The 12,185-nt window shown below is 50.0% G+C and overlaps 1 protein-coding gene across 1 annotated transcript; it reads right to left on the bottom strand.

The window, feature by feature from the left end:
- Positions 1 to 6,657: 6,657 nt before the first annotated feature.
- On the bottom strand, positions 6,658 to 12,178 carry PIANP (PILR alpha associated neural protein). The gene is made up of 6 exons (XM_006891267.1): positions 12,161 to 12,178; positions 9,927 to 9,996; positions 9,152 to 9,663; positions 8,570 to 8,651; positions 7,193 to 7,414; positions 6,658 to 6,864 (listed from the first exon to the last, which is right to left on the bottom strand). Exons 2-6 carry the CDS (start codon positions 9,941 to 9,943, stop codon positions 6,843 to 6,845), a joined length of 855 nt encoding a protein of 284 aa, XP_006891329.1. The 5' UTR covers positions 9,944 to 9,996; positions 12,161 to 12,178; the 3' UTR covers positions 6,658 to 6,842.
- Positions 12,179 to 12,185: the final 7 nt, after the last annotated feature.

Genomic DNA, 12,185 nt, shown 5'->3' with positions numbered 1-12,185 from the left:
AGCACTTATTAGAACACAAGACAATACTGCATGATTTAGAAATCAGGAAAGAGTGCATCGGAGTTGTCTCTTCTTACCTATTCATTCAGTATGCTGAGCAAATAATTTTGAGAAGTTGGACTAAATGAAGAAGCATGTGGCATCAGGATTGAAGGAAGATTCATCAACAGTCTTCCTTAGGCTGCTGGTGACAACCTTGCTTGCTGAAAGTGAAGAGGACTTGAAACATTTGCTGCAGAAGATCAAAGACAAGAGCCTTCAGTGACTAACGATGGGCTTGAGAATATCAGGAATATCAGCGATGGTGAGGATGGTGCAGGATAGGACAGTTCTGATTGGTAGTTCCCAAGGTTGTAGTCCACTCAACTGCACCTGATTAATGTGCAACAGATTAATGTGGATTATATCTCAACATCACAAAACCAAGAATCCTTACCATTAGAGTAATAGGCTACATCATGATAGATGGAGAAAAGATTGAAGTTGTCAAAGATTTAATTTTCCTTGTATTCCCATGGGACTAGCCGTTAAGAAATCAGAAGATGTGTTGCACTGGGAAAATCGCTGTCAAGGACCTTTTCAAAGTACTTTAGAGCAAGGATGTCAGTTTAAAGACTAAGGTACACCTGATTTAAGCTGTAGTCTTCTCATTTACTTCTTATGCAACTGAAAGTGAATAAAGATGACAAAAGAATAATTGATGCCTTTCAATTGTAGCATTAGAGAAGCGTATCAAATATCCCACAGACTGCCAAAAGAACAAATATGTCTTGGAGGAAGTGCAACCAGATTATTCCTTAGAGGCAAAGATGGTAAAACTTTGTCTTACATGTGAGGTAAAAAGGCAGAGAACCAGATGAAGTAAAACAAAGGAATTTGTTATCAGCTCTCTGGTGGATTCCGCAAACCCATGCCAGAGAGAGGCAGTAGGAATGGGCAGTCACTAGGGAAAGTTACAACAAAGGTTTTATGTGTGGGGGTGGAGGTTGGGATGAGGGGGGTGTGCAGGGGATATGTGGTATGTAAATTGATCTATTTGGTGGTCAGCTCCCTGTAGAGGACATTAATCAGATGACCTCTGCCCCTTTCCATGTATGGCACTGCCCAGGACCCTTTAAGTGAATTGCTTCGTGGCTAGTGTTAAGCAGAATGGAGTCGGTGGTCGGGCTCTCTTCTGACTGGCTGCAGCACTGGAATGTTTCCCAAGGGTGTGTCTGTGCAGAATGGTGCCTAGCTTCCAGGTGACCTTTCATTACATACTTTAGGCATGTAGTCAGGAAGGACCAATCCTGGTAAGATCGCATACTGGGAAGGGTGGAGGGCCAGAGAAAGAAAGGAAGATTCTCAATAAGATGGATTGACATAGCAACTATAACAATGGACTAGAGCATCCCAGAGATCTTGAGGATGGTGCAGAATAGGAAAAGTTTCAGATCTGTTCATTAAGTGTTGCTGTGAGTCATAGTTGATTCAATGGCACCTAATAGCACTCATCAATACTTGCTCTTATATTATTTGTTTACTCCATGAAGGCAAGACTGAATTGTTCACCGCTGTATTTTCACAGGCTGACATGAATGAACAAAACTACAATTCTTTACAAACACTTAATATGATCTCTTTCAAGAAGCCTTCCCCTATTGTAACATAATGATCTGTTTCTCCAGTATCCACAACACTTATAGTCTGGTGGCGCATTGGTTAAAGAATTTAGTTGTTAACCAAAAGGTTGATAGTTTGAGCCCACCAGCCACTCCCAGGGAGGGGGTGGGGAAGGCAGTCTGTTTCTGCTTACATACTTGTCCTGCAGCGTTGCTATCACTTGGAAACAACTTGAAAGCAGCAGACTTAACAGTATACACTTGTTAGTCCAATCTCAACTGTGCTATATATGTAACTCCACAACAACATTGTCAGTTCCTTGAAAAACTATATCTCATACCATCATATCCTTTACAGTACTTGGCTGAGTACATGATTTTTGATGAGGATATTCTTGGCTGTAATCGTTACAGAGGGAGCTCTGGTAGTGTAGTCTGTAGGGAGTTGCTGCAATCTCAAAGGCACACAATTCAAATGCACCAGCTGCTCTGTAGGAAAAAGATGGGCAGGCTCCTCCCATGTGTTTAACTGCCTCTGAAAACCCATCAGATGGTATACAACAACAACAACTGGAGAAACACTTGGCTTCTTAGACCAAACTCATTGCTGTCAAAACTTGAACCATCTTACTGCTGACCCTCCAGCAGGTTGTTTTGTTGTTTTTTGAGAAAATGTATACTTCATTTGGTATTAACAGGTTTGAACATATTCTTTTTTTAAAATTTCCATTCATTCATTGTTACACCCTGTCCGCCCTCCCCCCCCAGTTCGCTTTTTTCCTTTGGAAAAGAAGTTCTTTCATCTTTATACAGCCCCTTCCCCACCCTTATCCAGCAGGTTCTTGAGGCATGAGATTACCCACCTTTGTCCTGTGGAAGCACTATTGGATTTGAACTGCTAGAGAGGTGTAGCCATTAGGTTAGCAACACACCTTTTTTTAAAAAGTGTATCACATTTTTGACTCAGCACAGTCTATTAACTGAGCAACAAAGGTTGGCAGGATGAGAAGAGTCTTAAGGGCTCAGATGTGACTAACGTTGAATTGCTGCAAGAGTTAGAGATTACTGATTCTGACAAACCTTGACTTTGGGAGCTGGAATGGCAGAGTGAGAGCAGAATAGTGATGATCACTCTAAGTGCTCTTTCTTCTATTGACATTAACTGGTACTCCCTGGGCCTCAGTGTCTCCATCTGTCAGCCCTGCTCTAACCCTCATTACAAGAAACATTTAAGTGCTTTGAACTCCTTAGAGAAAAGCTTTAGGGATAAATGTGGGGCGTAGGGGGAGGAGGACTGTTAATTTTAGCCTGGGGTTCTCCAGCTGGCACACTGTTTTTATCTTGAATCACTTCCACACCCTGAGCTCTGCCTGGGAGATCCCTCCTTCTGGGGGCTTCCCCATTCCCTGGTTTGGTCTGAGCTACCATGGTAAAAAATGTTTAAAGAGAAGTTTGGTTGAGTCATCTGATGCACAGCCCAGAAGGTCCCAGTGGTGCCTGTGATGTGTAGCCTCGCAAGAACCTTCTGATTCCCAAGAAAGCAATATAGCTATCGTATGTTCTTGGTCTTGGTTAATCAGTGACACTCTGCTTAACCACTTAAAGCCTTCTGAGGTCTTCCCAAGGCCCTATAGCCCCCATTCAGTTCCACCAAAACAAAACAATTCCCAAACACCTCACTCAAGACTCATTACTGCCCAGTCAGAATTGACCCTCCACTGGGTTTTCTTTTTTCTAATACTTTTTTTTTAAATGTTATTATTTTTTTTGTGTGTGTACCGTCAAATGGGATCGGACTGGTACAGGAGATTGTCCCTCACGTACTTCTGAGATTGCAGTGCAGCTGCTTGCCACTAGGCCACCAGAGCTCCCTCTACCGGGTTTTCAAAGCTATAATTGCATGGAAGGATACTGTCGATAGAACACACAGCTGATCCTCCACTGGGTTTCCAAGGCTGTAAATCCCATGGAAGGAGATCGCCTGTCTTTCTCCTGCAGAGCCCTGGTGGATTTGAACTGCCAAAGAAGTTCAGCCTTTGGGTTAGCAACAAAACTCCCTACAGACTAGACCACCAGAGCTCCCTTTCAACTCCAAGGACAAAATAACATTTAGGACTTCAGGAATCTTTATCATTAGTGTGACAATGTAATCTAGTTGGAGATCATTTCTTTAGGACAACTAGGAGACCAAGATGGCCTCCTTTCTCCTGTTTCCCCTGCCATCTGACTTGCCCTGGTGAAGGAGGGCAGTTAGGGAGAGGGAACAGGTGAAGATCTTCCAGAATCTTGTTGGTATATTTTAATTTATTTAAATTTAGAGAAACAGCAGTCTAATCAGGCAGTAATTAATTCGCTCTTCATTAGGGGCCTTCATGTGTGCCTTTTGCATATGTATGAGCTGCAGGGTCACACTGTCCCTCTGACAGTTGCTGAAGGTGATAGAGCCCCGCGTGCCCCGATGTGCTCTTGCGCACCTTCCTTGGCTGTGGTAATGCCCTTCTTCCTAACCTCCTGCCAGTCTCAGCTGACAAGGACTAGATTCCTGTGGGGAAAGGAAAGGTTAATGAGACTTCCTCTTCCATCCTCCGTGAGTCCCTCCTTCCAGTTCCTCACCGCATGCCATCAGCACCTCTGCCGCACCCTCAGGTGTCCCACTGCATTTCATCAGCACCTCTGCCTCACCCTCAGGTGCCACCCTACTTTCTTTTCCACCAGGGCTGTGGCTGCCACTGCTGCTGGCTGGGATTTCTTCAGGCCCCACGATGTTGATTCAAGCCCCCTTCTTAGAAGTTTGTTTTCCTCACACGTTTGCGTTTGCTTGTATTTATCATTCCCAGGGCCCCACTCTGCTGCTTTCCTCTGTAGCAGTCTATCCCTTTCTTAAGGAGTCTGACACCCTGCAAGCACACACTGCTCCAGTCCTGAGAAACACACTCCCTCCTCCCCATACTCACAGTTTTGTGCTGCATGGACTCAGCCACACTCCCCTCAGAATGCAGTAAAGCTTCCAGACACCCAAAACACACACCTACCAACACAGACATCCCTAACTCTAACTTCAAAGATACAGAGGCCTATGCAGCTCTGGGTAATCCAGAAAGCCCTCTTACACACCACACTATCTTACATTTCCCCTAGGGCTACCCTATTTCCAGGGAGCAAGTGGGGCACAGAGTGGGGGTGGGGAATGGGACCTGGGTAGTTACTATGGCAACAGAGCCTAGCAACAGCTGAGTGGCTCATGTGTGGGCTTTTGTAGAGCTGATACAGGAGGCAAACCTAGAATCAGGGACTCAGAGGTGACCGATCCCAGTTGGGCAGCCTGTGCTCCCTCCTCTGAAGATGCCCCTTGATGCCACCCTCATAATCCAGCAGTGCAGCCCTTTCTCAGAGAAGAAGGGCAGAGGAAGCCAGGGAGAGTTCACCACAGGACCTCCAATGCTGCACAGCTTTCAGGGGGCAGGTGTGGGTGTGTGCAGGTTAGGCAGGAAAGCTGAAAATAAACAAAGCAGGCAGCCTCTCTCCTGTGGCTCCCGCTCCCTCTCATGTTTTTGCCATTGCTCCACTTTCCCCTTCTCATTTCCCCTTCACCCTCCATCTGTGTGATCTTCTCTCCTTTCTTCCTCTTCTTACTTGCTCCACTGCCTGCCCTTCTCCATAATTTTCTTTGTTCCTTTGTCTCCTTTCTCATGGTCTCTCTTGACCTTCCCTGGCAAGTAACAAGCAAGCTACTATTCCACTCTCTTTCACTGGCTGCTCATCCTCAGAACTGTTCCTTGTCAGTTTCTCATCTTTCTCCTTCCTTTCTTCCTTATATCCTATTCCAAATTAAAGCCCCCTGATTCCCAGCTTATGACTGGAGCTGGCTCGGTTGAATTAGATCTGTGGGGCTGAGCAGCTGAGTCCCCCACCTCATCCTTCTTTCCTACCCTTCTGGCTGTCCATTCCCTCTCCTCGCTACAGGGGTCATAAAATCAGAACTGAGGGACTCATGTATCTTGCAAAGGCTTTATTTGAAAATTTTGAAACTTACATCCCACAAGAATTCAAGATTATCACCACAAGAAGAAGAAAGAGATAATACAAAAATATATATCACAGCATAGGAGCCAGGTAAGAGGGAAAGAAGGACGGAAGGTGGAGAGACAGTGTGAGAAGTAGATTTGAACCTGAGGAGAAGGAAATGGGGAAAAGACAAGGGGACAGGGGGAGAAGGGATGAAGAGAGCCCATGAAGGGGAGTAACAGATTTGGAGGCAGAGCTCCCAATGGCCTTGAACCAGCTGGCTCCAGTCCCTGGCAACCAAGGTGGAATTAGGGGGGCCCTAAGAGAGGCTGAGGAGTGGAGGACCGGCTCAGGGGGCTCTGAACTCCAGCAAGTGACGCACACACAGATGGTCAGGACACAGACAAACACAGGTGACTTAGGAGGAAGGGAAGGGCAAAGGGGAGCCCCTTTCTCCTGTAGTGCAGCAGATGGTTCCCCAAAACCCATCTCTCAGACAACAGAATTTCAGCAGTGGGAGTATGGGAGAAGTTGGGGGTTTCACTACCCCTGTTCCCATGGGGGAAGCCCACAGGATAATGAGAACACTCCTAAAGGGGAGTGAGGGGACGGTGAAGCACGTGACATGGAGTGGGATGGGACCAATGCAGATGACGGCTGAGGATCCTCTAACCATCTCCCACCCACATATGGGGCAGCATGCAGGGACCACAAAAACTAGACCAGTGGGTGTTCATGAAGGAGAAGGTGAGAACTATACACAACACTACAACATTGGGCCAAGAAATGAAGAGAGAGGGACATGTGAACCATAGACCACTAAGTGATCGAGCTGAATATGGAATGAGGGGGAAGAGAAAGGGTGAGACATGTGAGACAAGAGGGAGAATGTGAGAGACCAGCGGAGGGGATAGGTGTTGACAGGGAGAGGGTATAGAAGACCAGTCATACATGGCCTGTGAGGGTGGAGGTGAAGTGTGCAAGGCTTCCATGTGAGTGTGCAAGGGTGGGAATGGGGGACCAAAGCCACCAATACATGAGGCCCCACCTACAGGAGGGTGAGCAGGTAGGATTCCCCCCCCCCCGGGGCCAGGGAGTGTTCCACAGAGGGTATGCAAGGACAAAGGCAGAAGCACCTGTGGTCCCTGCTCCCCACAGCTGCCCCACCCTCAGTGGGGTGATGGGTATGACAGCCCCTTGGCCTCCTGCTTGGCGGTACCCCAGCATTGGGGGACATCACAGATTCACCAGGGGAATCCTGAGAGGAAGAGGGAAAGGGAACAGTCAGGGACCAAGGGGTAGGTCAGAATCAAAGAGGAGTCCAAGGCAAAGAAAAGGGAATGGGGGTTAAGAGGGTTGAACGATAGTTAAAGGGCAGTTTGAGACTAGGACACAGATCCAGAACAAGTAGGGAAGGAAAGAGTTCCCCAGAGAGGAGTCAGTCTAGCCCCCTGAGAGGGCCAGGGCCTGTGGGAGGGCTAGGCCTGCTCTTTCCCCATCCATCCCAGGAGCACCCCCCACCACAGCTCAGGAGATCTAAGTTGTCTTCCCACCTCTCCCTCCCAATCTCTGGCCCCTGCCCTCACCGGTTCAACTGGAAGGCTGGAGCCCCCTTGGGCTGGGGCATCCCAGGTCGGGGTCCCCCTCGGGGCTCCTCATGGTCAGGGGTGGGGGTAGGCGAGTCCCCGAAGGCCCCCAGCACAGTGACTCCAGCCGGGGACAGGTCAGTCAGAGGCTGCTGGCTTTCTTCCTGCCTCAGGGCACCTTGCTGCCCTGAGGGCCTGCGCCGCTTCTGGCTGCGGTCCCAGCTGGGGCAGCAGAAGGAAAAAGGTTCTCACACACTCAGATACCCCTACCATGGTCTGTAACCCTGGTCACCCCAGTGTTCTTTAAAGACTCCCAACATCTCCTAGCAGAGAAACCTGGCCTCCAACAGTTCCCCATCCTAAATCTCCTGGAACTGTGTCCCCATAAAACCATTTCCCCTATTCACAGGGACGTCACGGGTCTCCCTGCTCCCAGACCCATCCTCCAAGCTTGAGCCTGATCTAGATCCACAGAATGTGCATCGTCTTCCCACTAACACACAGGGGCTCCCAGGATCTGCTCCTCCCCATTGCACACCCAGAAGAGCCATGTCCCTCCTCAGCAGGTGTCTGGCAGGTTCAATTCTAGTTCAAAGTCAGTGAATGAGCTGGAGAACTAAGTCTAATAATTCTCTCAGTAAAGTATGAAGGACTGGGGGACCCACTGTGTGCAAAATGCTAGATTTTCTCCTTCCTCTTTCGGCAGCACTAAGACAAGATGTGGTTTTCTGTCTAGGAGGCAACGGGGACAAAGGATACCTACCAAAGCTTCCAGCCTAAAACCCATTCAAGTCAATTTCACATCTTAGAGACCCTGGAGGGTGAAGCAGAACTGCCTCATTGTGTTTCCAAGGTTGTAGTGTAAGCTTTACAGAAACAGAATGCACAGCTCTCTCCCAAGGAGCTGCTGGCAGGTCTGAACCGCCGACCTTTAGTTAACAGTCAAGCTCTTAACCACTGCAAAAGCTCCTTCTAAAGCCCCTTGTGTCCGTAATTCCTCATTTCTTCCATTATCTTTCTATTTCCCCAGGAGAAGGACTCTACCATGATTTCTCACTGCACTTTCCCCCAAAATCCTTTCTGTCCTTCTCCCCAATCCAAATCCACTGTCCAGTTGTTTCTGACTCGGTGGTCCAAGGGTGTAAATCTTAATGGAAGGAGGCTGCCCCTGCAGAGCTGCTGGTGGATTAGAATCACCAGTGTTCCAGTTAACAGCTCAACATGTTACACATTATGTCACCAGTGCACCTTGCTTTTCCCCTAGGTCTTGTCTTCTCATCTCACTGCCCCCAGCAAAGTTGCTGCCCTTCCTTCCTCCCTCCTTCCAGCCCATTTTAAAAGATCCACTTCCCATCCGCCAGCCTCTCAGCAGCTTACCAGAACTTGAAGATGATGCCCGTGGCCACAAGAACAATGATGATGGAGATGGTAATTGTGACATAGAGCTGGGGGTCCACACCTGGTTGTGTGGGGAGAAAATTTTAGGGAAGTGGTAGGAGCTAGAGTTGGTGGGGAAGGTCAGAAAGCATGACGAATCCTGACCCACCCTAAACCACCAACCTTATCACCCTTCCCTCCACAAGACTTCACCCTGAGACTTCACCCTGACTCCCTTTAATCCACAACGTTCCTGCTGGAACAAGGTCCAATGCAAATGTCAAATCCTTGCAGGTTTCATGATTGTCAGGAAGAAGTAATTGCTCACTTTCCTTAAGACATGTTATTCACGCCTGCTTCTATTGTAGCATTAATTTTGCTCCCTTCTGAGTTCATGCACATCTTTCTTCTCCAACAGACATGAACTCCTTGAGGGCTCAAAGAGCATCTTCGTTTCTGCATCCTGTGCCCAGCATAGTGCCTGGTACATTTATTGAAGAAGCTAACAGACAAGGCCCCTAGTTTTGCCCCTTTAGGGAACTTTTGCACCCCTCATGTGTCCATGACCTTTTCTCAACTCACCTTCCCCACGGCCCCCAAACAGGAATGGCCGAAGGGTAGCAGGTGCTTCTCCAAGGATGAGCCCATCTCCATCACCCCGCATGGAATCTGAGTTCGGGTGGGGGGTAGCCAGCCCATGGGGGGCTACAAAACCATAGTCCAGAGGCAGAAATCCAGGATTGGCAGAATTGGGATCCCCTCCATCCTCTCGAGATACCGTAGGGCCCCACACAATAGCCCAAGGGTACTGGGAAGAGGGTGGCCCTTCCTCAAAACCTGATGGGGTGGCAGGGGGTGCAGTGCCTGGCAAAATCTGCCGGCGTGATCTTGGGACCCGAGGAGATCTGCTTGGTGGGGGTGCCCGTTCCCACACACATACATGGCGTGGAGCTGAGGGGCCTCCTCGGGCACATGGGGGGCGGGCTGGAGCCGGTGGGGTTCTAGGGGAGGAGGAGGAGCCCTGGGCAGGCAGCAGGAGGGGCAGCAACAGCATTGGCCAGAGAGGGAGGAGGTGGGACAGCAGCAGTGCCGGCCTGCAAAAGGGGAGAGAAAGTAAGAGACACAGGCTCACTCAGGGCTTGGGTGTGGGCAGGGTAGGCTCATGTCAGAGGTCTGGTGTATCAGTCTTCTCATCTAATTTTCATGCAAAAACCGATGGGCCATGAGCAAATTCTGGCCTGATTTCCTATTTTCCTAGGGTCTAACCCGAAGGATAAAACAACAGTGAGCCAGGAAGGAAAGGGCCAGGAGTCCAGGAAAGTGGTCTCCAAGTTCCCTTGTGCTGTGCCAGACTTACCACATCCTGGATTTCATGTCTGAGGTCTTCCTTAGTCTTCCTTAGCTGTGACCCAGATTTTCAGCCTTTACTGGAGGGGGGGGGAAAGGGACAGTCACATAGCAACCCTTCCCTGCTTACATCCCCCAACTCTATCACACAGCAATTCTACCCCAATGTCTTCCCTATAGATTGTCTAGCTACCAGCCGTGGATCTACAGCTTTTTAGTGCCCTTTGGGGAATAAACCTCCAGAATAATTCCCTGTGCAGCCCCCAGCCTCTAGCTACAACTTCCCGGGTCCCTGTTACCTCCTCATCCCAGGGTCTACTCTCCCTTCTCCAGCTTCCTTCCTTCTCACTTCCTCTGCCTGCAGCTTCAAGCTTCTTTTCTTAGAGCTTAATTTAGAGTCAAGAACCTTGTGATTCCTTGAGCACCTACCGCTAGGGAGGGAGTTGAGGGGATGGGGGAGGGAAGGGGAAGTCAATCTGAAAGAGTGTGTGTGTGTGTGTGTGTGTGTGTGTGTGTGGTGTGTGTGTGTGTGTGTGAGAGAGAGAGAGAGAGAGAGAGAGAGAGAAGGGGCAGTGTGCCTATTCCACTTGTAGTCTGAGGCATTTCCCTTATGATGGGCCCCAGGAGCCAGAATCTTTCAGAAGGGGAGGAAAGAGAGGGAGGTGGGTAGGAGGGAGGAAAAAACTACAGAATGTTTAATCATCCAAGTGTATAGGTGCCCTCTGAAAGGAGGTGTAGAGTTAGGAAGAGGCCACCTCCCACAAATGTAACTCTCCTGGGCAAACTGTCTTGGGACAATTGAGACCATTGATTTTGAAAGAGAAAGGGCATATTCTCAGAGCTGAAGGGGAACCAGGCTCCCCAGACCAAGTGAAGCTATGACACCCTGTGTTCTCTGGATTCAGGGTCTAAAAGCATACTGAGGATAGAAGAAAATAACAAGAATGGCTGGGAAAATTGAATGAGGGAGTGGGCAGTGAGCAGAGGTGTGAAGAGGGTCAAGGATTGGAAGAGAGAGGGTTGGGTAAGAGTGGGAAGAGAGGAGAAAGGTTAAGATGAGAGGTCATAGCATAGAGGGTGAGGGCACAGAATCTGTCATGAAGGAGATTGGACTGGAAAAGCGAAGAGGAGAGAAGGAAGTCCAGAGAAGGGAAGACTGGGGGTGCAGAAGGGAGAAAAGGTCAGGGAGGGGAAATAAAAGAGGTGAAGACTAGGCACAGAGGAGAGGAAGAAAAGGAGAAGGGGCAGGTGGAGAAGGAAAGAAGAGTCCAGTCCAAAGGAGAAGTGGGGAGGGTGGACGGGACTGGGAAACGGGGCAGAGAAGACCAAGGATGGGGTAAAAGAAAATGGAAAAGGAGACATTAGAAAGGAGGACAAAATGAGCCAAGAAGGGGACTGGGGGCTAGAAAATAAGAGTAACAAAGATGGAGGAGTTGTAAATTGTTTCTTCATATTTAAAGGGATATGGAGATAAGGCCGGAGGGCTTGTTGGGAAGATGGGAGAGACGGAGGAAAGGGGCTGAAGCTAGAGGGAGGAGTGTTAGAGCGAACCAGTGAAGCGAAGAAGGACTCACGCGGACATCGGTGGCCAGCTGACCCCAAGTCTCACTTGCCCCTTGGCCTTGTGCATCCTCCTCACTAACGTCAGCTCCAATCTGGGCCCCGCACCCTCTTTGGCCACCCCCTCCAGGAAGCCCGCAGTCCCCAGGTTGGCACGCCACCCCCACCTTCTCTTCGATTCTCACCGACCTGTTGTGCGCAGGAGACGAGCTGAAGGGTGGGGGGAAGGGTGGGGCGGGAGCACCGGAGAGGGGGAACGGCCCCATTCCCAGAGTAGCCCCCACCCCACCCCTCCCACAGGCCGGGTAGTGCTGGAAGACGTTTGGGGGGAAGGGAAGGACGGGACGAGGAAGAGAGGAGGTCGGCACAGGGACTCCGAGGGAGGGAGCTCCAAGAACCGAAGGGGGGTCGGGGGCAGAAGGCTGCACAGGAGGAGGCAGGCTGAGCCCCGGGCAGGATGGAGGCAGCCGCGGGGACCGTGACCGCTGCACCAGGGAGGGAGGGCAGGATGGAGTCGGGACCAGCGGAGGGATGGAGACCACTGTGGGGAAGGCGCACAGGAGAGCGAAGGCTGGAGCCTAGGCGAGGGTGCGCGCTCGGAGGCGCGGGAGACGAAGGGCGCGGAGTGGGGAAGGGCAGGGCTGGATTCCCTCGGTTGGGGGCGTGGGGGTCCCCCGCACTCACCTGCATGCTTGGCGCGGCGGCGCAG

The sequence above is a fragment of the Elephantulus edwardii genome, unplaced genomic scaffold, assembly GCF_000299155.1.
Source record: "Elephantulus edwardii isolate Elephantulus edwardi_28Jun2011 unplaced genomic scaffold, EleEdw1.0 scaffold00096, whole genome shotgun sequence".
Lineage (NCBI taxonomy): Eukaryota > Metazoa > Chordata > Mammalia > Macroscelidea > Macroscelididae > Elephantulus > Elephantulus edwardii.
The sequence above is the reverse complement of the archived record's forward strand: the minus strand, read 5'-3'. Positions and strand labels throughout refer to the sequence as shown.

Coding starts and splice junctions, on each gene's coding strand:
- PIANP (XM_006891267.1), bottom strand. Junction 8,652..9,151: donor GTTTGGGGGCCGTGGGGAAG/GTGAGTTGAGAA, acceptor CCACACAACCAG/GTGTGGACCCCCAGCTCTAT. Junction 7,415..8,569: donor GGCATCATCTTCAAGTTCTG/GTAAGCTGCTGA, acceptor CTGCTGCCCCAG/CTGGGACCGCAGCCAGAAGC.